Below are 24,452 nucleotides of genomic sequence, written 5' to 3'. Positions count from 1 at the left end.
GTTTAAAGACTTGGTTTTAGGGTCAAGGTTGCACAGGTGTGCTCGAGGTATGTGGTCTGTGGACCTCAACCTTGTTAACACATAAACATTTTACCCAGTAACTTCAAAAGCTTTCTTGTTGTTGGCTTTTTATCTTCATACAATAACTCAGCCCCCAATTAACGGCTGGTTCAAGGCGAGCCTGGTCGACCCTAACTATTAGCTTTATCAGAAAGGAAAGTTTTAAGCTTACTCTTAAACATAGAGAGGGTCTTCATCAGAAGAGGAGCCTGATAGCTGAAGGCTCCGCCTCCCATTCTGCTTTTAAAGACTGTAGGGACCACCAGTAAGCTGCATACTGGGAGCGCAGTGTTCTAGTGTGGTGATATGGTACTATGAGCTCTTCAAGATATGATGGTGTCTCATCATTAAGGGCTTTATAGGTGAGGAGAAGGATTTTAAATTCTATTCTGGATTTTACTGGAAGCCAATGCAGCGAAGCTAAAATGGGAGAAATGTGGTCTCTTTTTCTAGTTTTAGGCAGAACACGTGCAGCTGCATTCTGGACCAGCTGGAGAGTCTTTAGAGACTTGTTAGGGCAGCCTAATAATAATGAGTTGCAATAATCCAGCCTAGAAGTAACAAATGTGGGGACTTTTTGGGACAGGATGTGCCTGATTTTTGCAATATTACCTAAGTGAAAAAAGGCAGGCCTTGAGATTTGATTTATGTGGGAGTTAAAGGACATATCCTGATCAAAGATAACTCCCAGATTCCTTACGGTGTTGCTGGAGGCCAGGGTAATGCCATCTAGAGTATCTAAATCATTAGATAATGTGTTTATAAGGTTTAATCTGGCTTCACTGATAAATATCATTGGGTATCATCTCTACACCAGTTGGTGGCGGTAATGCAGCAATTCGTTGTTTGCTAACCGCCAATAAACCTCATAGAAGAAGAAGAAGATGCTAGCAGCGACATCTAAGCGAACCACCACAGTCGAGCAAATATAAACATTTCTGCATTTGAAGTAAATTAACGTGTTGACCAACAGACTGTGAGGGTAGTTTATCTTGTTTTAGGTAACCTTTCAGACACTTTAACCCGCCAGCCTGTTTCTGACACAGATACTGAGCTGTACCGGTGCAAGAACCGGCAGTTCGGCTAGTTAGCTAAGCGGCTAACGTTAGCTCCTGAGCTAACAGCAGTATGGATCTGTTCGACGACCTGCCGGAGCCCAAACAGACTCCCGGTAAGTTCACGGTAATTAACCGGCACATTTTAATGACAGTGAGCTTTTATTTAACGCTTCGGGACCGACATCCATAAACTGAGGTTGTTGGAGAGCAAAATAACGAGCAGGAAAAGCGTTGAATGGGATAGAAATGGATCGAATAGGATGTTTATTTTATTCATTATTACCGCTTTAGAAATATCACGGTAGACGGTGTCATCACGATAATCATCAACGTTTCCTGAAAGTCTTCTGTTAGTGCTAATGTTAATATAGAAATTCATGTCCAGAGTTGGACAGACAGTCTGGTTCTCTGCTGTGGTCATTCTGGCTCTGTGAGACCAGTAAAACGCTGTGGGACCAGTAGGAACCCTTGAGACCAGTAGGAAGCCGTGAGATAAGTAGGAAGCCGTTTCACTGTGGCTAAACAAAATAAATCTGCTGATGAAGGCAGGAGATCTTCTCTGTGTTCAGCTTCCTCTTAAAATGATAATAAGCACAGTAATTATGGTAACAGTAATGAGTGGCGGTATTGATACCGTCAGCATGTATTGTATATCATAAGGACGACACATCTCTATAATCAGTTATACAGAGATGTAGTAAATGTGTAGACTAAAGACACCAGAAAATATTCACATTTAACCCTTTAACATCCACCCTTTTTATAGAATTTTTCGCCTATTTGGCACTCCCAAATGGAAAAGGTTATAACAGGAGAACTGTAAGGCCAGGATGTATGTATCACGCTTCATTTGACAAGTGACATCTTCTAGTTTGTGGAAATGTGTTTGTTTAGCATGTAACTAAAACACAAACAAAACTACATCAGTTCAAATAAGGCTCAAAAAAGTGTTTTTGGTCCTCGTCTTTAATGAGTCATATTTGAATAACAATAATTAAGACGTGCTTTATGCCAGAACTATGCAGAACACCATAAACTCTAAACGTGAACACACAGCAAAAACAAGAACAACAATGTTTATCAAACATAAACATAGTTTGTAGGAATGCAGGAGACGACAATCATAAACATAATCCACATCAGAGTGGAAAAAACGCAGCAAACATCCGGTTGAAGTTGATGATGAAGCAGCTGGAGGAGTATTAGAGGATGTGTTGATGTTATTAAAGCTTTAAGTACAATGATTTTCCCTCACTGATGAAGTGTTTTTTGTTTCATTCTTCCTCAGTTCCAGTGTCAGCTCAACTAAAGTCCACCAGAGAAGAAGAAGAAGAAGTAAAGGAGGAGGAGAAAAGTTTAAAACGAAAACGAGAAGATGCAGAGTGTCACGCTGATAAAAAAGAAGAAGAAGAAGAAAAGGAGGAGATCAAGAAAGTTTGTAGAGAAGGTTTTCAGCTCTCCCACCACAATGTTTGTTTGCATCTTTTTCTTTAATCTCTGAGTAGATGGAAATATGATGAGTAGAGATGAAGAGTGTTTGTGTGGAGATGGACTTACTGTGTGTGTGTGTGTGTGTGTGTGTGTGTGTGTGTGTGTGTGTGTGTGTGTGTGTGTGTTTTGTCGACCAGGCCTCCCTGTGCTGAGAGGCTACGTGGCGGCGAGGCGTGGCGAGCGGGAGGAGATGCAGGACGATCATGTGATGCTGCCCGACATGAGCAGCTGCATGTCGGCTCTGCCCTGCCAAGTGTAAGAGCTGTTCACCATCCCATCACGTCTGAAGAACATTAAACACATCAGACCACACGAGGAAGCAGCAACAGTCATCATGTTGTACTGTAGTTTTACTGTAGGGCTGCAACTAAGGATTATTTTCATTATTGATTAATTGTTTTGTCTATAAAATGACAGAAAATAGTGAAAAATATCCTTTATAGTTTCCCAGAGTCAGTGATGACGTCCTCAGAACACACCAGAACCCAAAGATATTCATTTTATTATCATGTTCAGCTGAAAAAAAGCATCAAATCATCACATTTAAGAAGCTGAAACCAACTAATATTTGGCAATTTTTCATAAAAAATGACTAAAACAATCATTCAGTTATCAAAATAGTTGCAGGTTAATCTTCAGTCAGTTGACTAATTGATTAATTGACTCATTGTTGCAGCTCTAGAATGACTCATCAATGAGCTGCAACTATCATAATAATCGCTGAGTCATCTCAGATATATTTTTTCTGTGTCGGCAGGTCTCGCGTCTCGTACTTCGCCGTGTTCGACGGTCACGGCGGAGCGCGAGCTTCTCGGTTCGCCGCTGAACATCTGCATCATAATCTGGCCAAGAAGTTTCCCAGCGGTGAGTTGAGAGACGGTCTGACTGTTTTCCTGTCGTGACAGACAGACAAGACAGAAACTCAACTTTAATGGTTCAAATTCGTCTCTTTCAGGAGAAACTGAGAATCTGGACAAACTGGTGAAGAAATGTCTCCTGGACACTTTCCGCCAGACAGATGAAGACTTCCTGAGGAAGGCTTCCAGCCAGTAAGAGTCCCACAAACATACAGATTTATATTTTAGTGAAGCGTTTGAGTGTTTTTCTTTGCTGTAAATGGTCTCAGCTTCCTCACAGCGATCAGTCTTTTATAACATCTCTACGTCTTTAAGGCTGCAACTAATGATTGTTTTTATTATTGATGAATCTATGGATGTTTTTCTAGATTATTCTCTCACTCTGTAAAATGATCATAGTTCCCACAGCTCACGGTTGCCTCTCAAAGTGTTGTTTAGTCCGACCAACAGCCCAAAATTAAAAGATTATTGCTTTATTATCATAGAAAAGCATGAAAACCAGAATATATTTACATTTGGGAAGCACAGAACAATGTTTGCTTTAAAAAAAAGGCTTAAAATTATTATTTGATGATTAAAATTGTTGCAGATTCATTTTCTGTTAATTAATTGTCGCAGCTTTAGTTTAATATTTGTAAATAAGGCTCAGTAATTTCCTAAACAGCTGCTCAGTGTAGAGTTTAGCAGACAGACAGGAGATAATAGTTCATTTTTAAGGACACTGGAGCAATAAGATGTGTGTTTTTAAACTTATCAAATGTGTTTTTATGTAAATTATTGACTACAACTTCACTTCAGATGAATGTAATGCAGTAAAAAGTTCAGTATTTCTGTCTAAAGTGTAGTAGAGTAGCAGTAAGTTTGTGTTTTACTTCAGTACAGTATTAGTAATTGTTGTAGCTGCAGTCAGTCTCTTCTCTCTCTGTGTTGTGAAACAGGAAACCAGTATGGAAAGACGGCTCCACAGCGACCTGTGTACTGGTGGTGGACGACATGGTGTACGTGGCCAATCTGGGAGACAGCAGGGTACGACGGTGTTTGATTATGTTTTTATGATAATGATAAATAAAGTGATGATGATGATGATAAAAAGTCGTAGCTGCGTCACAGTTTGAGGGTCCTTCAGCAGCCGTTTGTCAGATCTTATAAAGCTCTGACTGACTACATGTTCACAGCTCATGTAGAAGTTGTATGTTACTCTGTTTAGTGACAGTAGTGTTCAGTAGTGTGTGTTACAGCACTACCACACTGAGCTGTTAACATCGATAAATGCACATTTTCTCTGTTTCTGTTTAGTTTTTGATCACTAGACCAGAGTTTCTCTCACCTCTAAGCAGCTTTTTCAAACACTAATAGAGCTGCTGATAAAACAACCTTTGTGTCCTTGTGAAGGAGAAATGAAGCTTCCTGAAGCACTGAATCAGTATGAGACAGTTGTTTTAATAAAGGTTCACTGGTTTGAAGCATTTTAAACAGAATAGCGACATCTGCTGAGCAACTGTTGGTACTGCAGACGGTGATGAAACATTCTTTCATTCATCAGCTTCCATTATTGTTATTTAATTGATGAAAGTACTGTTAAAAGTTATAAACAGAGTCTAGAGCTGTGTTATTTAATACTGTGGTGCAGTGAGAAGCGCAGCCTGTATCCACAACCACAGCAACACCTCTCTCATAACAAAGTGAATCTTTACGTTCACTATTACTCACCAGAACTCCTCGTGTCCATTTCCTTCCTCATAAAACTAATTAGTTTAGTTTTAGTTGTTTAAATCCTGCTGTGTTTACATCCATGTTTACCAGATTTCAGTCTTCTTCTCTGGTTTTGGTGGCATTTTGTGGCATTTCTCAGTGCATTACAACCACCTGTAGATCAGTGGAATAGTGTGAAACCGTTGGTAGGACACTCATTAAAGAACTCCTCCATAGTGCTGCTAAAGGTCACAAACTGCAGAGGAAGCCTTTAGAGCTTCTGTAAGGTTGCATCAGTGTCAGCAGGTTTAGCTGATAAACTACAGACCCGACATAAAGCTAGTGGAGCAGAGAAAAGAGCTGCACTTCTGACAGACACCAGGCTGTGATGGTCATGTATCTGTGTGTGTGTCTCTCTCTCCAGGCGGTGTTGTGTAGGATGGAGGCAGCAGCAGGAGGAGGAGGAGGAGGAGGAGGAGGAGGAGGTGTGGGGGGTCAGAGGAAGGTGGTGACTCTGGCTCTCAGTAAAGAACACAACCCGACTATCTATGAGGAGAGGATGAGGATCCAGAGAGCAGGAGGCACCGTCAGGTAAACAACCAACATCTACATGTAAATAATCACACACAGATCTGTTCTGTCTCTGTCTTTCTCATCTGTCTCTAAATACAAGAGCTGCTGTGTAGAAGACGTGTGCAGACAGATACTGTAACCTGTATCCACTAATGAAACACGCCTCACCTCACGTGAAGAGGAGGAAGTTGTGGCTAGAAGATGATCAGAAATTTCCCCACACATGCAAAATTTAGATCCCACTGACTTTATTAATGACCAGTTATTATCAAAGTGTTTGACAAGCACTTAACCTACTAGACTGCTCAGAAGAGACCAAAAACACTTGTTCTCTATCAGCTCTTGTGGTCTTTATTATCATAGAAATATGAGTTTTTACAGTATTAAGAATAATGTACAAACAACCAAACCCTACAGTAAGAAAGAGAGTTTTGGTACAGCAAAATGTTCTTGTACCAAAACAAACAAACAGCAACCAGCAGCTCATACTGTTGCAAAAAAGGAGGAAAAAACAAGTTTCATGAGTTCGTTGATGGAGAGTCAGTGAGTGAACTTCTGGTTCTGGTCGGCCGTGTAGATCTTTGACTTGATGTTGTAGATCAATCTCACACTCTCTCACACCACAAACCTTTCTTCTTCTTATGTTTATTTACCGGTACGTCTCCGTCAGGTGACACAGGAGTGATGTCATCAGTCACAAATATCAAACATGTTTTAAAAACTCTCTGAGAACGACGGACAGCATTAGAGTCTTTACATTTCACACTAAACTGCTTCATCCTCCCGTCAGTCAGCACCAACAAACCAGTTTCATCATCTGTGTTCCCGCCTTAAGTCAATATTTAACTGTGTGTGTGTGTGTGTGTGTGTGTGTGTGTGTGTGTGTGTGTGTGTGTGTGTGTGTGTGTGTGTTGCAGGGACGGCAGGGTGCTGGGTGTCCTCGAGGTGTCTCGTTCCATCGGAGACGGTCAGTACAAACGCTGCGGAGTCATTTCGACCCCCGACCTGAGGAGGTGTCAGCTCACAGCCAATGACAGGCAAGAACAGCCACACAACAGCTGATACAAACAACTACACCAAGCTGATTTCTTCTTCATGCGTCTGTATTTCAACGCAAGACAAATATCGGTATATGAAAGGAAAGAGGAGACGTATAAGAACCATGTTGATGAGACATTCTGAGCTTTAGTAAAGTCAAAAAAGTTCATATTAATGGATTTTGTCACTTCTGTTATTATTCTTTGTCTTACTTCTACTTAGGGAATAATTAACCAATCAATCGATGAGTCATTCGGTCCAGAAAATGGTGAAAAAACCCACAATGACGTCTTTAAATGTCTCGTTTTGTCCATTAAGACGTTCAGTTTACTGTCATTAGTTACATCTAATGTTGAAAATGTTTTTTACTTTACTGTTTTTGTGACGTATGATGTGATATTGATGTTGGTTGTTATGCAAGCTGAAGACAAATTTCTACTTTTGTGCAACAAATGTGGACAATAAAGTTGTTTTTGTTTAGATTTTTTTCATCATGTTGATAAGAGTCCAAACGAGCAGTAACGAACTTCTGGTCTGTCTGGTCTCTCTGCAGGTTTATCATCTTGGCCTGTGACGGTTTGTTCAAAGTGTTTTCTGCTGATGAAGCTGTTAAATTCGTCCTCAACGTCCTGCAGGTGACTTTATGTCCTCGAGTTTTCTGCACTTTTAATATTTTTCAGTCTTCTAAGCATTTTGAAGCTACAGAGGTCTCCATCTTTGTTGTGTGCAGTTACCATAAACATTAATCCTGGAACTGACTCATAATCGACTGACAGTAACGTTAGCTTGATAATGCTACATTAGCTTGATGATGCTACATTAGCTTGATGATGCTACATTAGCTTGATGATGCTACATTAGCTTGATAATGCTACATTAGCTTGATGATGCTACATTAGCTTCTTTTTCTTCTTCTTGTAAATGTGAGCGTGCCGCCTGCTTCTTGTCTCTTTCTCGGTGGATTGTAAATGAATTTAGTCCATAAATCTGTTTCTTGTGAGGACGTTACTGACTGTACGAAGCTTCTAATGAACAGCAGAACAACACGTCAAACAGATAAATCAGCTCCAGAAGAAGAGATGAGATGTTTCCAGACAGAGAAGGAAACACTTTCACTGATCTTGAACTACATATGAACAGTTTTTACTTCATTTGTCTTTGAAATGATCTAAAACTGTAAAACATTTCATCGTAGTTGTTGAACTTGTGGAATATGATGTCATCATGTTTTTATTTAGTTATTTTAAACCAGAAAAAACAAAATATGTCAAAATATAAATCACTATATCAGAGTGAAACACTGCTGTTATAAATCAGGGATACAATTTCTAATACAGTCATATAAAATATTACATCATACAGACAACTTTAGACTCCTTTAAACGAACAATTACTTCCATTATCAGTTAATCGATTAGTCATTTGGTCCATAAAATATCAGAAAATTGTGAAAAATGTGGATCAGTGTTTCCCAAGATGATGTCATCAAATGTCTCGTCTGTCACAGAGAACCAGAAAATATTCACATTTAAGAATCTGAATCAGAGAGTTTTGGTATTTTCTCTTAAAAAAAAAAAAGTCTCAAAACGATTAATGGATTATCAAAATAGTTGCCAATTAATTTTCTGTCAATCAACTAATCGTTGCAGCTCTACTTAAAACAACCCAGCAGCTTTAAAAAATAATCCAAATACAACTAAAACAATAACTCAGTTAGACAACCAGATGAAAAAAACAGATGATTTAAATTCACAAAGAACCAAATGTTTGTAATATTTTAACTTTATAAATTTGAAATGAAGTTGTTGAAGGTTCCAGTCAGACGCAGCAGATCATAGAAAAAACTCCTTACAATCCTTTTAATAAACACGAGGAACGAGGCGGCTGCTTTATTAAACCCTCGTTATTCTTGAATCGTTTGTATGTTTGTGTGATTATTGTCAGTGTCTGCTCTGTCCTAAACATCCTCCCCCTCCCTCCTCTCTCTCCTCCTCCCCCTCTCTCCTCCCCCTCTCTCCTCCCCCTCTCTCCCTCCTCCAGGAGGGAAGTGTAGAGAAGAGGTCGGGCGTGACGGAGGAGGAAGTTCGGTTTGAAGCTGCTTGTCAACAGCTGGCGAGCGAGGCGGTGAGGCGAGGCTGTGCAGACAACGTCACTGTGATCCTGGTTTCTATCGGCTTCTGAACACACACACACACACACTCACACACACACACACACACACATACACATACACACAGTGGACTCTGACACACACACACAGAAACCAGTTTGCGTTCTGCTCATCTGTCCGTCTCCTTGTTTCTGTTTTCCAATAAAATCTTTTTCTTTACGTTTGCTGTCAGAGTGGATTAATGATGATTTATTGATGATTTATTGATGAGTGTTTGTGTGTTCAGTCGTCTGTTTACATCACAGAACAGTCGCTGTGCTGTTGTGTTTATACTGTAATAAACATCCACACAACCACCAGGACAAAGACACCAACCAGGGTCAGATGCATAAAACTCATTAACTCAGATTCATGACTAAGATTCATAGAAATATGATGAAATCTGATTAAAATATCTTTATATCAGATTTATAAAACGCTGCGTACACATGCTTCTGGTTTATAAATCTCATGTCATTGTGGGACTGGATGTGCAGGAGCCTCATTTCCACTCCCACAGTTACCCATAAATGGATGAAGACGCCCTGAACCAGCTGTTTTTATATCAATATGATGCCTGTTCACCTGTCAGTGAGACAAATGAAACAGAAGAAGAAGAAGTGCAGTTTCACAGGTTGTTGCACCTGTAACAATCTGCAGCTGTTTATAACATCCATATAATTAATAACGTGGACTGTAAACCATCGTTAGCAGTGATATATCAGAAATCTAATCAATAAGTTTGTAGCACTAATTCTACTTCCTGTCTGTCCTGGGAGAGGAATCCCCCCTGCTGCTCTTCCTGAGCTTTCCTCCAGTTTTTACCCATTAAAGTGTTTTATTTTAGATTTTGTCTCATCTGAGTGGAGTTTAAGAACAAGATGTTGTGACTTTAGGCTATAGAAATAAAATTAACATATATAAACCGACTTAACAAGCTGTGTCAGAAGGATAAAACAAAAAAGAACAATAACAGCAAAATAAATGTTGACTTCTTTGTAAGTTAAAAGAGAAAATTAATCACAAAAGTAATGAATCTGTTATGTTTATCAATGCGTTTTTGATTGGCTTTTTACAGATCACTCAGTAAACATAAAATCACACAATCAGTCTCTGATTGTTGGCAACTAATTGATTTCTTGCCTGTTAAAGGTATCAGAGGTATTATTTTTTGCCATTTTTCTTAAAGAAATGATGAAAACTGGAGGTTCTGGCAGCTGAAAGGTTGCTGCACAACATAACAGCAACGTCCCTGCAATGTTTGTCATATCACTTCTCTCCATGTTTCCTGTCTGCCTCACTGTTCACTGTCCAATAAAATCTTAAAAAGAAGAAATGATTAATCGATAATTAAAATAGTTGCTGATTAATTTAGTATTTGGCAACTAATTGATTAATAGGCTAATTGTTGCAGAATGATGTCTGTGCAGTTTTCATTCATCTGCTGAGGGAGGAAAGTTTCTCTGAGCTCATTGATAATCCGATTTTTATGGGGCGGGGCTATGAACAGGATTTGTGACATCACTATTAGTTTGGAGCCAATCATGGTCCAGTATTCAGTTTACACAAGTGTGATGTGGAAGCTTGAAGCCTCCAGTGAACAAACACTGAGATGGACTTTACAGTGAAGGAGACATCCGGTGTCCAGCAGGTCATAAATCCTGGAATTAGTATTGAGGAAGAAGAAATAGATGTAATTTTAAGGATTTTAATGAGATAATTGAACTTTTTGTGGAAAAACCATATTATACACAAATTATTATTCAAAGTAGCGTATTTTATACATTTTAAACATGTCTAGAGGTGATCTGTAAGTGTAGTAACGGTGGTTTTAGTTCCCCTCCAGGCCGCAGGGTGTCGCTGGTTCTCAGCGGACCGTGAGCTGATCGGATCCGGATCTGAGGCGGAGGTTGTCGGTGACCAGGAGCAGCAGCAGCGGGCTGCAGGATGCAGACAGCTGTCGGTCGGAAAACGCGAAACACCGTTTTACTGACGCTTCCAAGCAAACTGCTGCAACATGCGTGCATGCATGTGCGTGTGCATAGAGCGTGATCGATCTTCCGTGTGTGAAACTATCGATTAGGCGCGCAGGGAAAAGTTATTGGCCGTGGTGTTTACTTTTGGACGCAGTTTAATATGAGGAGTGACGCGAATCGTCAGAGTAAGAGCGGACCGATCGGATCGATACACCGATACTTCTGAGCTAACTGAGCTAACAGGCTAACTGTCAGCATGAAGGATCAATAAACTTATCGACAGGTGACTCAGTGACATTAACAACACCTGCTGGCAGACATCATGGACTCGCTGCTGGACTTTGAGGAGTGCATCAAAGACTCACCTGAGTTCAGGTGAGCAGCTGACACACACACACACACACACTCACACAGTAACTACGCATGCGCAGACGCCCTGATGATGTTTTATTTATTTTCTTCAGACTGAACCTGGATCAGTTTGAGGCAGATGTTTCTCTGCTGGAGACACAGCTGGAGAAGGTACAAATACTATTACTACTACTGCAAATACTACTACTACTACTGTAAATACTACTACTACTGCTACTATCTCTACTGCAAATACTACTACTACTGTAAATACTACAACTACTGCTACTATCTCTACTGCAAATACTACTACTACTGCTATTATCACTACTGCAAATACTACTATTACTGCTATTATCACTACTGCAAATACTACTACTACTGCTACTATCTCTACTGCAAATACTACTTCTATTGCTACTATCACTACTGCTAATACTACTACTACTATTACTACTACTACTGCAAATACTACTACTACTGTTACTATCACTACTTCAAATACTATTGCTACTACTGCAAATACTACTACTACTGCTACTGTCACTACTGCAAATACTACTACACTATTGCTGCTAGTGCTACTATTACTGCTGGTACTATAACCACTACTATTGACAGCACCATTATTATACTGCTGCTGTTTTTAATGGTAATACTACTGTTACTATTACTACTGCAAATACTACTACAACACTGCTGCAACTACTACAACTACTGTCACCTCTTTTCTTTACTACTCTTGCTGCTTTAGTAGTAGTACTACTGTCACTATTACTACTGCTACTACTATTACTGCAAATACTACTATTACTATTGCAAATACTACTGCACTACCACTGCTATTACTATTACTATTACTGTTATTACTGCAAATACTACTACACTGCTGCTATTACTACTAGTACTTCTACTCTCACTATAACTACTACTGTTATTAGTATTACTGTAACCACTGCGGCTATTGCTAGTACTATTAGTAACTTCTACTGCTGTTACTTTAACAACCACTACTGTTACTACTGATAACACTGCTAATATTACCACTATTATACCCACAAGTACTACTATTACCGTAGTGTAACTAATACTATTCACTATTCATGTTATTCTTACTAACACTGCTTCTACAACTGTTACTATTACTGTTACTACTTTGATTACTGCAAGAACAAGTATATTTAGCTGCTGTACTTGTACTCACCGTGTCCTTAAATGTCACAGTGGAAGTTTTTTTTCTCTGAACTGCTCTTGTGATACCTCACAGTACTTCTTGCGTTCCTCCTGCTCCGTAGGAGAGTCAGTGTTGAGCCAGTCAGAGTGATAATACCCGCAGATACTACAGAGAGTAATTCTGATGTGATACATATTACGAGGGAACGCAAAATACTGCAAGGAAACACAAAAAGTATCACGAGGCAAAGTACTGCGAGGGAAGAAAAACTCCCACTGTGACCTTTTGAGGGCTTACGTGTGAGTATATATTATAAATTAATTGATCTTTAATCTGTATTTCTGTCCAATCAGGTGATGAAGCTGTGCGGTAAGATGGTGGAGGCGGGACAAGCGTACAGCGCAGCCAATCAGCTGTTCCTGAGCGGCCTGGCGGAGCTCTCCGTGTACCACAAGAAGGACGGCGTCATCACTGTACGAGCTGCATAATAATCATATAAGTTATAGTAACTATCAGCTCAGCTACCAGTACTACTGTAATACCACCTGCTGCAGTACAACGTTGTACTTCTGTAGTACTTTACAGTGTAGTAAGACTTCTGACCACTACAGGAAGTTAATGACCTTTTTACTAGAGCTTCCACCTCGACCATCAGGAACCTGTAAAGCTTCTGCTTTCTGTATTCTCTGCTAAATCAATCTGCTGCAGAACAGACTGCAGGATGAACAGCTGCAGCTAATGATTATTTACATAATCTGCAGATTACTTCCCTGATAAACTGATTGATCCATAAAATCGACTCAATACTCTGTCGTCTATAAAATGTCAGAAAACTTTATTTTATCATTTGGATGTTGGTTCAAAGTATCAATACTTATGACTTAAACTTAGAACAGACTAATGATCGACTCTCGTCTAGAAGTCTGTCAGTGTGCGTCTCGCTGTCTTGTGTGGAGAATAATTATGAGCACAGATGTAGTTCCTAAAACAGCTGGAAACAAACATATAAGGCTGCTGGTTGTTAAGTTCCTGTAGTTTACTGTAGTGTCTTGTAGGTTACTGTAGTTTACTTTAGTATCTTGTAGGTTACTGTAGTTTACTGTAGTTTACTGTAGTATCTTGTAGTTTACTGTAGTGTCTTGTAGTTTACTGTAGTTTACTTAAGTATCTTGTAGGTTACTGTAGTTTACTTTAGTATCTTGTAGTTTACTGTAGTTTACTGTAGTGTCTTGTAGTTTACTGTAGTTTACTTAAGTATCTTGTAGGTTACTGTAGTTTACTGTAGTTTACTGTAGTATCTTGTAGTTTACTGTAGTGTCTTGTAGTTTACTGTAGTTTACTTAAGTATCTTGTAGGTTACTGTAGTTTACTTTAGTATCTTGTAGCTTACTGTAGTTTACTGTAGTGTCTTGTAGGTTACTGTAGTTTACTTTAGTATCTTGTAGTTTACTGTAGTTTACTGTAGTATCTTGTAGGTTACTGTAGATTACTTTAGTATCTTGTAGGTTACTGTAGTTTACTGTAGTTTACTGTAGTATCTTGTAGGTTACTGTAGTTTACTGTAGTATCTTTTAGTTTACTGTAGTATCTTGTAGTTTACTGTAGTATCTTGTAGGTTACTGTAGATTACTTTAGTATCTTGTAGGTTACTGTAGTTTACTGTAGTATCTTGTAGGTTACTGTAGATTACTTTAGTATCTTGTAGGTTACTGTAGTTTACTGTAGTATCTTGTAGTTTACTGTAGTTTACTGTAGTATCTTGTAGGTTACTGTAGTTTACTTTAGTATCTTGTAGTTTACTGTAGTTTACTGTCGTATCTTGTAGGTTACTGTAGTATCTTGTAGGTTACTGTACTTTACTTTAGTATCGTGTAGTTTACTGTAGTATCTTTTAGGTTACTGTAGTTTACTTTAGTATCTTGTAGTTTACTGTAGTTTACTGTCGTATCTTGTAGGTTACTGTAGTATCTTGTAGGTTACTGTACTTTACTTTAGTATCTTGTAGTTTACTGTAGTATCTTGTAGTTTACTGTAGTTCACCGTAGTATCTTGTAGTTTACTGTATTATACTGTAATATCTTGTTGTTTACCTGTAGTTTACTTTAATATCTTGTAGTTTACTGTAGTATCTTGTAGTTTACTGAGTTGTAACTTGCTGGTTTTTGTTGGACTGGTGGCAGGAGGTTGGCGTCTCTGCTTTTTGTTCTCCTGATTCATTTCCTGTTTTCTTCCCCTCAGAATTGTCTGAACCAGTTCAACCAGGGCCTGCAGGAAATGGTCAGCTTTCACACTGTGAGTGCACACACACACACACACACACACACTATCATATTTTCCATCTGCCATTGTTGATTATAATAACTGCTTGTTGACTCCAGACTTTGTGTCTCATTAAAGAAGCGTTCATACACACAGATGTGTTCTTAGGTGATTTACGAATGAGTTAAGAACATGTGTAGCTTTAATTTTCTCATATTTCCGTTCGTATGAATAAGATTTGTGAGTTCAAAGCTGTCGTACAAGTCATGAACAGACAATCTGACTTTCTTCATGAGGGGAGAAACTTGTTAGAATTATAACATCTTCAATATGCATGAAGATTAAATATGATTCTGATATTAACTACAATAAAATATATAACTATAACAAACTTGATACAAAATTAATATTTTCTTCACCATATCATCATCATCATCATTTACTGAGTTTTCTTTTAGCTTTTAGGACTTTTACTGTCATAATTTGCACAGGAACTTCTACATTTCATTAGTTATAAACAGATGCATCCAGGTCCTGTTGCTGACCTCTAGTTCTTCTTCTCACTCTTTGGGAACAGTTTTGTGAATGAAACTTGCTCACAAATGCAGCGGAACAGGGAACAGTCGCCTTAACCGGACGTTTTAGGGGCATTGATGAAGCTGATGATGATGATGAAATCTCTTTTGTCCTCAGATGCTGTTTGACCAGACTCAGAGAGCCATCAGACATCAGCTGACCAACCTCTGTACACAGTAGGTCCAACACACACACACACACACACACACACACACACACACACACACACACACACACACCCCGTATCAGTAAAACATCAATAAGCAAAGAGAAAAGTAGCATGAATTATCCTGATGATGATGTTGATGTTGATGATGTGTCTCTGAGGTTCCTGCCCCAGCTGGCAGAGACCAGGAGGGAGTTTGTGCGGATCGGGGAGGATCTGGAGACGGCGGCGCTGAAGAGTGCTCAGGTGTCTCGCCACAAAGCCGGCGATGCCGAGCGAGCGAGTCACCTGCTGCTCGCCACACGCAAATGCTACCAACACTTCGCCCTGGACTACTGTCTGCAGGTACACACACAGCCGGCATAATAACTGACACCAGCAGCGTGAAAATGTTATTCATGTCTTCACATCAGACGCTGAAATATCCTGCACATTTTGTCTTTACAGCTCAACACATTCAAGACTCAGCAGAGAGTCGACATCTTAAACTCAGTGAGTTAAGCTGTTTTTAAAGAATACAAACTGAATCACTGCACATGTTTGCTGTTGTTTTAAATACTTTAGGAAATGCTTTTTTTCTTGTTGTCAGTCTCAGGTCAGTGCCTTCAGTACAGAGCTAAAGACTGTTGACTGTAAACGGGATAAACAGCTGAAAAACTTGCTGAAACAGTTGAAATATTTAGATAAAAGTAATTTTATTTAATCCTTTATTTAAACAGCTTGTTTTAATTGAGATCAGGATCACTTTTTTAAGAGACCTGTGTAAACATATACAGTTTAAGCACAGACAGACACACAGATAATTCAGACACATGTTAGACATTATTTTCACATTAAAAAAACCACTTATAAGGTAGATAAGTACAACCTTTTAATGAAATGAATAAATAGTTGAAATAGGTGAAAGTAATGAATAAATGGTTCAAATCTGCAGCTTCTGCCACTCCACGTAGTATTAGTGTAAATAAAAAATGAAACTTTGAAAATTCAATTATATGAAACAATATTAACAGGTTGTGTTTCAGTCCTGTCTTTCAGCACTGATGTGTGTTCGGTGTGTTTGGTGTGTGTGTTCAGGTTTTCTCCTTCGTCCAAGCTCAGTTCACCTTCTTCCATCAAGGCTTCGACCTGCTCAGAGACCTGGAGCCCACCATGAAGACCATGGCAGCACAGGTCCTGACCTCTGACCTCTGACCCCTCTCTGCCTTTAAGCCACTTTACCTGACCTATGACCAGCCCTTAGTGCCCCCCACCCATTATTGGAGGGAGCTTAATCTTCTATGTAATTTTATAAAAAAATCTCAACCCTCCCCTTGACTTAGATGGCAAACGGTGAAAATGCTCTTTAATTTTGCATAAATAGCCATTAAATAAAGTGTTTAATTCCAATAATTAAAGGTTAAACTAATGTTTGTGCTCCCTGTGATGCTGACAGTTGTTGTGTCTGGTCCTCAGTTGTCTCAGCTGTCAGCCGACTGTGCAGCTAAAAGAAAAGACCTGGAGAACAAACACCTGCTGGTCCAGCAGAGAGTAAGTTCTCCTCTTCATCTCCTCTGTTAGTTCATCTTTCTGTCAGGATCTCTCTTTACATCTGTCACCACGACTGCAGTCAGAACAAAAGCAGGAACATTTCCTAGAACAGAGGGTCCGCAGAGTTCTCAGGTCAGAATCAGGCGGGTTGTTAACGCTCACAGCCGGATAAACAGGAAGCATCTTATCTTCTCTTTATGTCTGCAGACCTGCTGGGAGATTAACATCAAAGTGAACTTTATTCTACCTTATTTATCTTTACTTAATCACTTAGTAAAATCCATCTTTGAGAATTGAGTGTGTGTGTGTGTGTGTGTGTGTGTGTGTGTGTAGGATGCTTCAGGGGAGCCGATGGTCGGCCCGTGTCCCAGGAGCGATGACATCATCCAGGGTTACCTCTTCAAACGCTCCAGGAGGAAAACCAAAACCTGGAAGAGGTACAGACATGATTCTACTGGTTTCTACTGGTGAAGGACACTTCCAGTTAAAACTGCACATAGTTCATATTTGTGTGTATGTGAGTAAAACTGTCAGAGCTCAGTGAGCTGAATGTTAAAAACAAGTTAAATATTTCAGAAAGAAGAAAAGAGAAGCGTCCATTGATTAGTTACTGATACTTTACCTCCAGTGTGGCTGATATGATCGGTTGATCGGTTGATTGATTGATCAGGCTCTACTTAAAGGAACAAACAGTGGTTTGGTGTTGTTGCTTGCTGAGCTTTTGAATTTTAAAAGACATGAGTCAAACTTTTAATGTTAAAATTATTTTAATTTTCAGATGCTGGTTTTCCATCAGAGACAACCAACTCATCTACAGGAAATCACACAAGGTGAGATTTTATTCAGTTAATAAAGATCAATCAGTCAGAGGTTTTAAAATGTTTTACAAAAAGTGTTTGTATCTGCAGCTGCAACAAATAATCATTTAAAAATAAACAATAATACGGTTTATTCATATAGAACTTATCAAAACTACGGATTACAAAATGCTTTTAAGAGGAAAAAAATCAGAAAATAAACAGAAATAAAATGTAAATAATAAGTTTAATTCATACATATAAATAAACATGATATATTTCATGCTAGTCGAGATCCCAAAAGTTTCCAAACATATGAAATATGTCTGGCTGAACATTCAGGGAAATATCTAGAATATTTCAATTTGATGCAGCTCTCAGATACAGAATATATTACAGAGTATGAGTGTATGATGTTGTCAGTCAGTGTGGAGAAAGACGACCTGAACAACCTTAAAGCTACTTTCTTATTCTGATCAATTAATAGATAAATTAACTGGGTACTGATGGAAACTTTTAATAAGTTAAGACTTAATTGTCCCAGAGGGAAATTGGACACACAGTGCTACTGCTGTACAGCGCTAAATAATGAATCAGATCATTTGAGAAGGATGTTGTTATTTTGGTGAGGAACGGATGATGATTTTGCACAAGAGAAATAAACATTATGAGGCAGTGACATGTGGGAACTGGTCCTGCAGGAGGAGGCCGTGGTTCTGTTCGAGGATCTCAGACTGTGTGCTGTTAAATCTCTGGATCACATCGACCGACGTTTCTGCTTCGAGCTGCTGTCTGTTCAGAAGTAAGTCTGTCACAACGTTACATCACTGGCAACTCATTTCATCTGCAGACTCAAAACACAGTTTACTTCAAAACTTTTATCCTTCTCAGGATCACAACTCTGAACACACAGACATGATAAATATATTTTGAGATTCAGTGATGTAAACTTTCTGAGGATGTTGTCATCTCTGATGTCTGTCACAAATAAACAATAAACCTCCATAAATCTGCTTAGAAACCAGAGAAAAAAAGGAGCCTGAGAATCGTCACATTTTGAGGTTTTCTTCAGTATGACAGTGATCAGTGATAGTTGTCTGAACATCATGTTACACTGCAGACTGGAGCTGCTAACTGCTGATTCACATGACTTGTAATGGAGACTATTTGACAAAAATGTAAACAAATGTGGCCCAAAGGAATAAGATATATCAGGATACACACACAATACTTGTTAGTGTGAACATCTGCAGATTCATTCCAAACTGAATATGCTATGATCCACTAAAGTTAGGCACGATACGACATGTTTTTATTATCTCCCCCGCCATCTTGACTGCACACACCTGGAGGAGATCTGCAGTCTACTGAGCATACTCTTCTAGTTACAAGCTGGGATGTGTGTGTGTGTGTGTGTGTGTGTGTGTGTCAGGTGTTGTGCTCTGCAGGGAGACTCGGAGCAGTTGAAGCAGGCCTGGCTCAGCGCTCTGCAGGGCAGCATCGACCTGGCTTACAGAGAGAAAGCCGACGTTCAGCTCACACAGGTTCACTTCATCACATCTCTGTCTTATTTTATAACTGTGTTCATCATTAATATCAATGATAATAATACTGAACTCAGTTAGTGGTGGAAGAAGTATTCAGATACTTTACTGCAGTAAAAGTACCAATACAGGAGTGTAAAAATACTCCATTACAAGTAAAAGTCCAGCATGAAAAATCCTACTACAGTAAAAGTACATAAGTATTATGAGCTTGATGCAGTTAAAGTATTGCAGTAAAAGTAGTGGTTTGATGTCTCTGACTGATGAATGTTGACATGTTGGAAACAAGCCTCCAGGTTCATGTTGAATAGAGAGCCAAAGTCATGATGTCACTTCCTGTTTATCTTCTGTAACTCAATATGATCCCTCATTGAGCGTTGCTTTCATTGGTCTTTCTGAAAAAATGAGGCGTTGTCCAGGAGTTTACTTCCTATATTCTCAGACCGCTCGGCTCTACTGAAGCTGTTGTCCATAAAGCTCCCTGTTCTTCCTCCTGCATCGCTGTTACGTCTGCAGCTGTAATCTGAGCTGAGAACAAACACGTCTGAACTCGCCGCCGCCCTCCACTCACTCATGAACTCGTCTCCTCTGTCGAGCCGTAACGCAAACCTCTAGGACTTATGGGAAACGATGTTTATTAAAGGCAGCTAAAAGCATAAATATTGAATAAACAACAATATCAGATGGTTTTTCAGAAAACTTATGTAAACATATGAAGCGAACCACAGAACATACTGATGAGAAAGCTTCTGTGTTTTGGTTATTAGCAGAGTTACAAATGTTAACAGGATTTTTAATGAGGTTTTCTTACATCTGGAGCAGAATCTGGAGGTTTCAGTTTGACTTCGGCCCTCTATTGAAGTAAATTATGACCCGAACTGTCTGCTGTAAACATCCCTCACAGTTTACAGACTCACTTTGACTTCCTGTTCTTCTTCTTCCTGTAATAAACTGGACTAAAACCTCAGATAAAAACACGTCACCACTGCTGTTTAATGTATGTTTAACATCTCTTCCTGTTACAGCCTAAAGAGCCCCTCCCTCTCCTGTGTGGTGGGGACAACTCGCCGGCCCCCCCCTCTCGGAGACCGCCGGCGCTGGGCGTGGCCCTGCGGGGCCCCGGGAACCACCGCTGCTGTGACTGCAGCGAGGAGGAGCCCCGCTGGGCCTCCATCAACCTGGGAGTCACCATGTGCATCGAGTGCTCCGGCATTCACAGGTAAACACGGCGGGAAACGTCAGCGTCACACTGTCAGGAACGTCAGACGTTTACTGGACAAACACGGTCGACTCTGAACGCCACTCTGTGCCTCTAATCAGCAGACATTCAGATCAGTTTCTCTTTCTTTACAAGGCACAAGTTACTTTTTTCCCCCATTGACTCGACACCCTGCTGACATACGACTTAAACCTACACAAACAAACAGATTAACCCACAAATGACGATGACCAAGAAAGGTTTTATATGAAAGTTGCCAACAGAAATTAATTAAAAAGACAAACAAAAAGCCAAAAGAAACAAAACAAAAGAGAAAAATAAACCTCTGAGCAGTAATAATAATAATAATGATAACAATAAAACCAGCGATGACTCAGAGATGAGGGTCTCAGGGCCCCAAAGAACTTATTCACTGACTGTTTAATGGAATAATTCATTTTTACAAGCTTCAAACGTAAAATAATGTCACTAATCCAGTGGCAGTGAGAGGGAGAAGGTAGTGTGTCTCCATTTTAGTATCATGCTGCGTCGTACGGGGGTTTTTTCCAGGAACTGAGGTGTAAGAATGTCTGACTTGTAAGTATTTAAATTATACGAAATGTATCAGTTAGTTGTGAGAAAGATGCAAAACAGTTATTAATTAAAAGGTTTTCAAAACATTTCAGGCATTTTAGTTTCTCTAAAAGATAATTACAACAGCGATGTTCAAAAAACCCAGTTTTATAGTTTTTTTTTTTAAAAACGCTCCCAAAAAATACTTAAAATAATAAAGTCAAAGTGTCCCAATGACTTAGGGGGCTTAGACACTGAGCTTTGATGCATCTCTCTCTCCCTCATCTCCTGTCATCTCTCCACTGTTTGTGGTAAACAAAAATCCACTAAAAATAGGAAGAAATAAGAATAAGAAAGTAAGTTGTTCCCAGATGATCCACCAGCATTATTTATTACACTGATGTGTAATTAAACATTATTATTCATTTGGAGTCTTGTTTGTGTCCACCTGGTGAATGTAAGTCCAATATTCCCAGAAGGTCTTTTAAAATCACGTCTGACAGTGTTTCAGATTCACTAAGACTCTTTTAATCTGATGTCTGCTGGACCCAAACCGACAAGCTGACAGTTTTATTTTGTTTTTCACGTGTACGTACAGCACTGTGCAAAAGTTTTAGGCACTAAAAGGAAAGTGAGGATGCTCTGAATAGTTTTTTATTGATCAGTTAACTTGATCCAAAGCTCACAGTTCTTCTTCAGCTGCTTCTGTGTCTTCATGTTAATCCCAGACTGACTCCATGATGTTCAGATCAGAGACTGAAGATAGATCTTTATGACTCTGGATGGATGTTTGTTGTCCTGCTGCAGATGATCAGACGCCTCCCTGATGCTGCTGCGTTATAGAGAGAGTTCTGTTTATATATATCTTACTCTCTGTTATTGTTTGTGTGATTGTAGGATATGAATCTAACTAAACATGTATCAGTATTTATATAACATGACGTCCTCATGTCTGCAGGAGTTTGGGCGTCCACCTGTCCAAGGTGCGATCTCTCACTCTGGACTCCTGGGAGGCCGAACAGCTGAAGGTAAAACAACAGCATTATTCTTAAATATATAGAAATCATTGTAAGATTGCACAAGTTTAGCTTATGATTGCTTATCTGATGTCATTTTCATATATTTATTTGTAATATTTTTGCAATATGACATATAATTCTGCTTTAATAGAAAGGAAAAAAATCACATATGAAATATATTTTCTGCATGTTACACACAGACTTATACATTCAGTAAGATGGTTTATATCTATTGATCAGCTCATCTTTCAGCCTTCCACCTGCCATCTAAAACTCTCTCTGATCACATGATCAAGATGTCAAAATGACTCCTGAAATCTGTGGTTGAACATCTTGAAACCAAACTCTTCTTCTTCTGTGGTTTCCTTCTCTTCCTCAGCTGCTGTGCGCTCTGGGAAATGATGTCATCAACCGGATCTATGAGGCTCGGTGTTCAGAGAGAGGACGAGTCAAACCCACAACTGACAGCCCGCGGTAAACCAATCATTATTGATCCATGTGTTTGATCATGTTGGGATGTTTGGATGTTATATCTGTTTACAGGTTTAGTTAAAAGGAATCATTCTCCTTTCTGTCAGTATGAAATTAATGTCTGACGTGAAGCTTCTTGTTTGACGTCTGCTGTTGTTCTTCTTCTCTTCAGAGCAGAGAAAGAGATGTGGATCAAAGAGAAATATGTGGAGAAGAGATTTGTGCAGAACGGCGGCTCGGACGGTTCTCGTAAGTCCAACCAACGACGAAGCTTTAAAGATCCAGACTGAAATATCTCATCAGCCATCGGATGGATCGTCATGAAACTCGGTTCAGACGTTAATGTTCCCCTCAGATCTTTTTCTTTTCAATTACTTGAATCATTTTCTCTATAAAATGTCAGAAAATAGTGAAAACACCCGTTATAATGTCTTAGATGTCATGGTGGCGTCTAGAATCTCTTTTATCGGATCAACAGAAAGATAATCAAACATAATCAGTTTACCATCATGTACGACACAGAAAAACTTCACATTCCCACATTTCAGAAGCTAAAATCAGCAAATTTTTAGCATTTTTGCTTTTAAAAAAAAGATAAAACAATTTTTTTAACAGTTTTGGGAGGCAGTGATAAATGACGGCGTCCTGTCATCATTTAAAACCCCGACCTCATCACTGTTGGACCGCCATTATATCCCCAGTAGATATATTTTAATTGGCCGACAGTGCAGAACGTAAATATATTCAGTTTACATCATGTTTGACAAACAAAAGCATAAAATCCTCAACATGTAACTCAAAGTTAAACCTCACAGAGCTGCTGCTTCAGTCTTGTTTCAGTAGAAGACAACAGTGATCAGCTGCATCAGGTCGGTCAGCAGGTTTACTGTCGGCTTTCAGCATTAATCTGATTTCTAATGTCAGGATCAGACTGACAGAGAAACTTCATGAGAGAAGATAAAAAAGTATTTTTATGGAGGCGTCGTGAGGCGTCCAGATGCTTTGTCAGTTGTTATGTTTATTTTATTGTTCCCTGGTCGGCTCTTAGTTTTGTCTTGTTAATAATAAACCTGGTTTCTGTATGGAGGTTCAGGATAAACAGAAACAATCATTATATTTACATTAAATGTGAAACATTTAGATAAAACAGTAGTAATTTATAAATGTGTGTCTGGTGTTGCAGAGCGTGACAAGGACGCCGCCGGGCTGCGTCTGTATCGGGCTGCGCTGGCAGGAGACCTGGTTGCCATGGCAGCAGCGTTGGCCCAGGGGGCGGAGGTCAACGGGAGCATCGCCGAGGAGGAGGGACGCACGGCGCTGATAGGAGCTGCTGTCGGGGTGAAAATAAAGATATTATGATGCAATAATGATAAATAACACTGAGACTGAAACTAAAAACAAATAATCAATGAGATATCCATCAATCCATTAATGACACATTATGGTCTGTTGATGCTGTTTGTTCAATTTTGATTTAGAGAATTAAGAACTTTGAGAGCAAAACATATTAATTACAACATACAATTTAATAAACCCAAATATAGTCAGCAGCAACATTTAAACAAGCAAAGAAGATAAAAATGGATGAAATAGTTTGCAAAAAAAAAAAAAAAGTGTAAATTATTGAAATAAATCGTTGAAATTATCAGCAACAAGTAAACAGACTGCTGCATGTTCTCTCCTGGATCATTTAACAGTTAAATATGTTTATATTAAATATAAATATGTTTATATTTAACTTAATATTTATTTCTGACGGCTCTAAATACTACAATACCCATGAGCCTCGGCCACCGTTGCTATGGAGAAGAAGCCAGTCAGAAGCGCGAGTCAGAGCTGTAATAAAATCAAAACACTTGTTGATGCATTTGGGAACAAAACACGTCGCCATAGTTACCGA

General features: G+C 39.2%; 2 protein-coding genes and 1 long non-coding RNA gene across 7 annotated transcripts in view; 2 read left to right on the top strand and 1 right to left on the bottom strand.

Annotated features, from left to right (window-relative positions):
* The first annotated feature begins 838 nt into the window (after positions 1-838).
* On the top strand, positions 839-9,098 carry LOC122984104 (integrin-linked kinase-associated serine/threonine phosphatase). Of its 4 annotated transcripts, XM_044354419.1 has the most exons (11): positions 839-1,231; positions 2,407-2,453; positions 2,520-2,565; positions 2,747-2,864; positions 3,367-3,473; positions 3,565-3,658; positions 4,405-4,492; positions 5,583-5,749; positions 6,649-6,768; positions 7,323-7,404; positions 8,810-9,098. In XM_044354419.1, the coding sequence occupies exons 1-11, from the start codon at positions 1,189-1,191 to the stop codon at positions 8,948-8,950; spliced, it is 1,053 nt and encodes a 350-aa protein (XP_044210354.1). In that variant the 5' UTR covers positions 839-1,188; the 3' UTR covers positions 8,951-9,098. The 4 variants fall into 4 exon arrangements, with proteins under 4 accessions (XP_044210354.1, XP_044210352.1, XP_044210355.1 ...); XM_044354417.1 differs by having other exon boundaries at positions 2,407-2,565; XM_044354420.1 differs by lacking the exons at positions 839-1,231; positions 2,407-2,453 and having other exon boundaries at positions 2,464-2,588.
* Positions 6,484-24,452, bottom strand: part of LOC122984105 — a 23,691-nt gene continuing 5,722 nt past the window's right edge. Inside the window, exons 2-3 of the long non-coding RNA XR_006403834.1 lie at positions 6,785-6,789; positions 6,484-6,496 (exon numbers count right to left, since the gene is read on the bottom strand). This is a non-coding gene — a long non-coding RNA (uncharacterized LOC122984105). The remainder of the gene's footprint in view (positions 6,497-6,784; positions 6,790-24,452) is intronic.
* The window catches only part of zgc:162872 (BAR_ACAPs and ArfGap_ACAP domain-containing protein), an 18,378-nt gene continuing 4,632 nt past the window's right edge, over positions 10,707-24,452 (top strand). For both annotated transcript variants that reach the window (XR_006403833.1, XM_044354412.1), the window contains exons 1-18: positions 10,707-11,269; positions 11,359-11,416; positions 12,773-12,892; positions 14,658-14,711; positions 15,372-15,430; positions 15,582-15,765; positions 15,868-15,912; positions 16,498-16,593; positions 16,876-16,950; positions 17,284-17,387; positions 17,729-17,780; positions 18,449-18,549; positions 19,180-19,291; positions 20,317-20,510; positions 22,021-22,090; positions 22,461-22,555; positions 22,725-22,801; positions 23,736-23,890. Coding sequence is in view for 1 of the 2 variants with exons in the window: in XM_044354412.1 (XP_044210347.1) it covers positions 11,217-11,269; positions 11,359-11,416; positions 12,773-12,892; positions 14,658-14,711; positions 15,372-15,430; positions 15,582-15,765; positions 15,868-15,912; positions 16,498-16,593; positions 16,876-16,950; positions 17,284-17,387; positions 17,729-17,780; positions 18,449-18,549; positions 19,180-19,291; positions 20,317-20,510; positions 22,021-22,090; positions 22,461-22,555; positions 22,725-22,801; positions 23,736-23,890 (1,704 nt within the window). In the remaining variant the exon portion in view is untranslated. The remainder of the gene's footprint in view (positions 11,270-11,358; positions 11,417-12,772; positions 12,893-14,657; positions 14,712-15,371; positions 15,431-15,581; positions 15,766-15,867; positions 15,913-16,497; positions 16,594-16,875; positions 16,951-17,283; positions 17,388-17,728; positions 17,781-18,448; positions 18,550-19,179; positions 19,292-20,316; positions 20,511-22,020; positions 22,091-22,460; positions 22,556-22,724; positions 22,802-23,735; positions 23,891-24,452) is intronic.

Source organism: Thunnus albacares, chromosome 6 (assembly GCF_914725855.1).
Source record: "Thunnus albacares chromosome 6, fThuAlb1.1, whole genome shotgun sequence".
NCBI lineage: Eukaryota > Metazoa > Chordata > Actinopteri > Scombriformes > Scombridae > Thunnus > Thunnus albacares.
The sequence above is the reverse complement of the archived record's forward strand: the minus strand, read 5'-3'. Positions and strand labels throughout refer to the sequence as shown.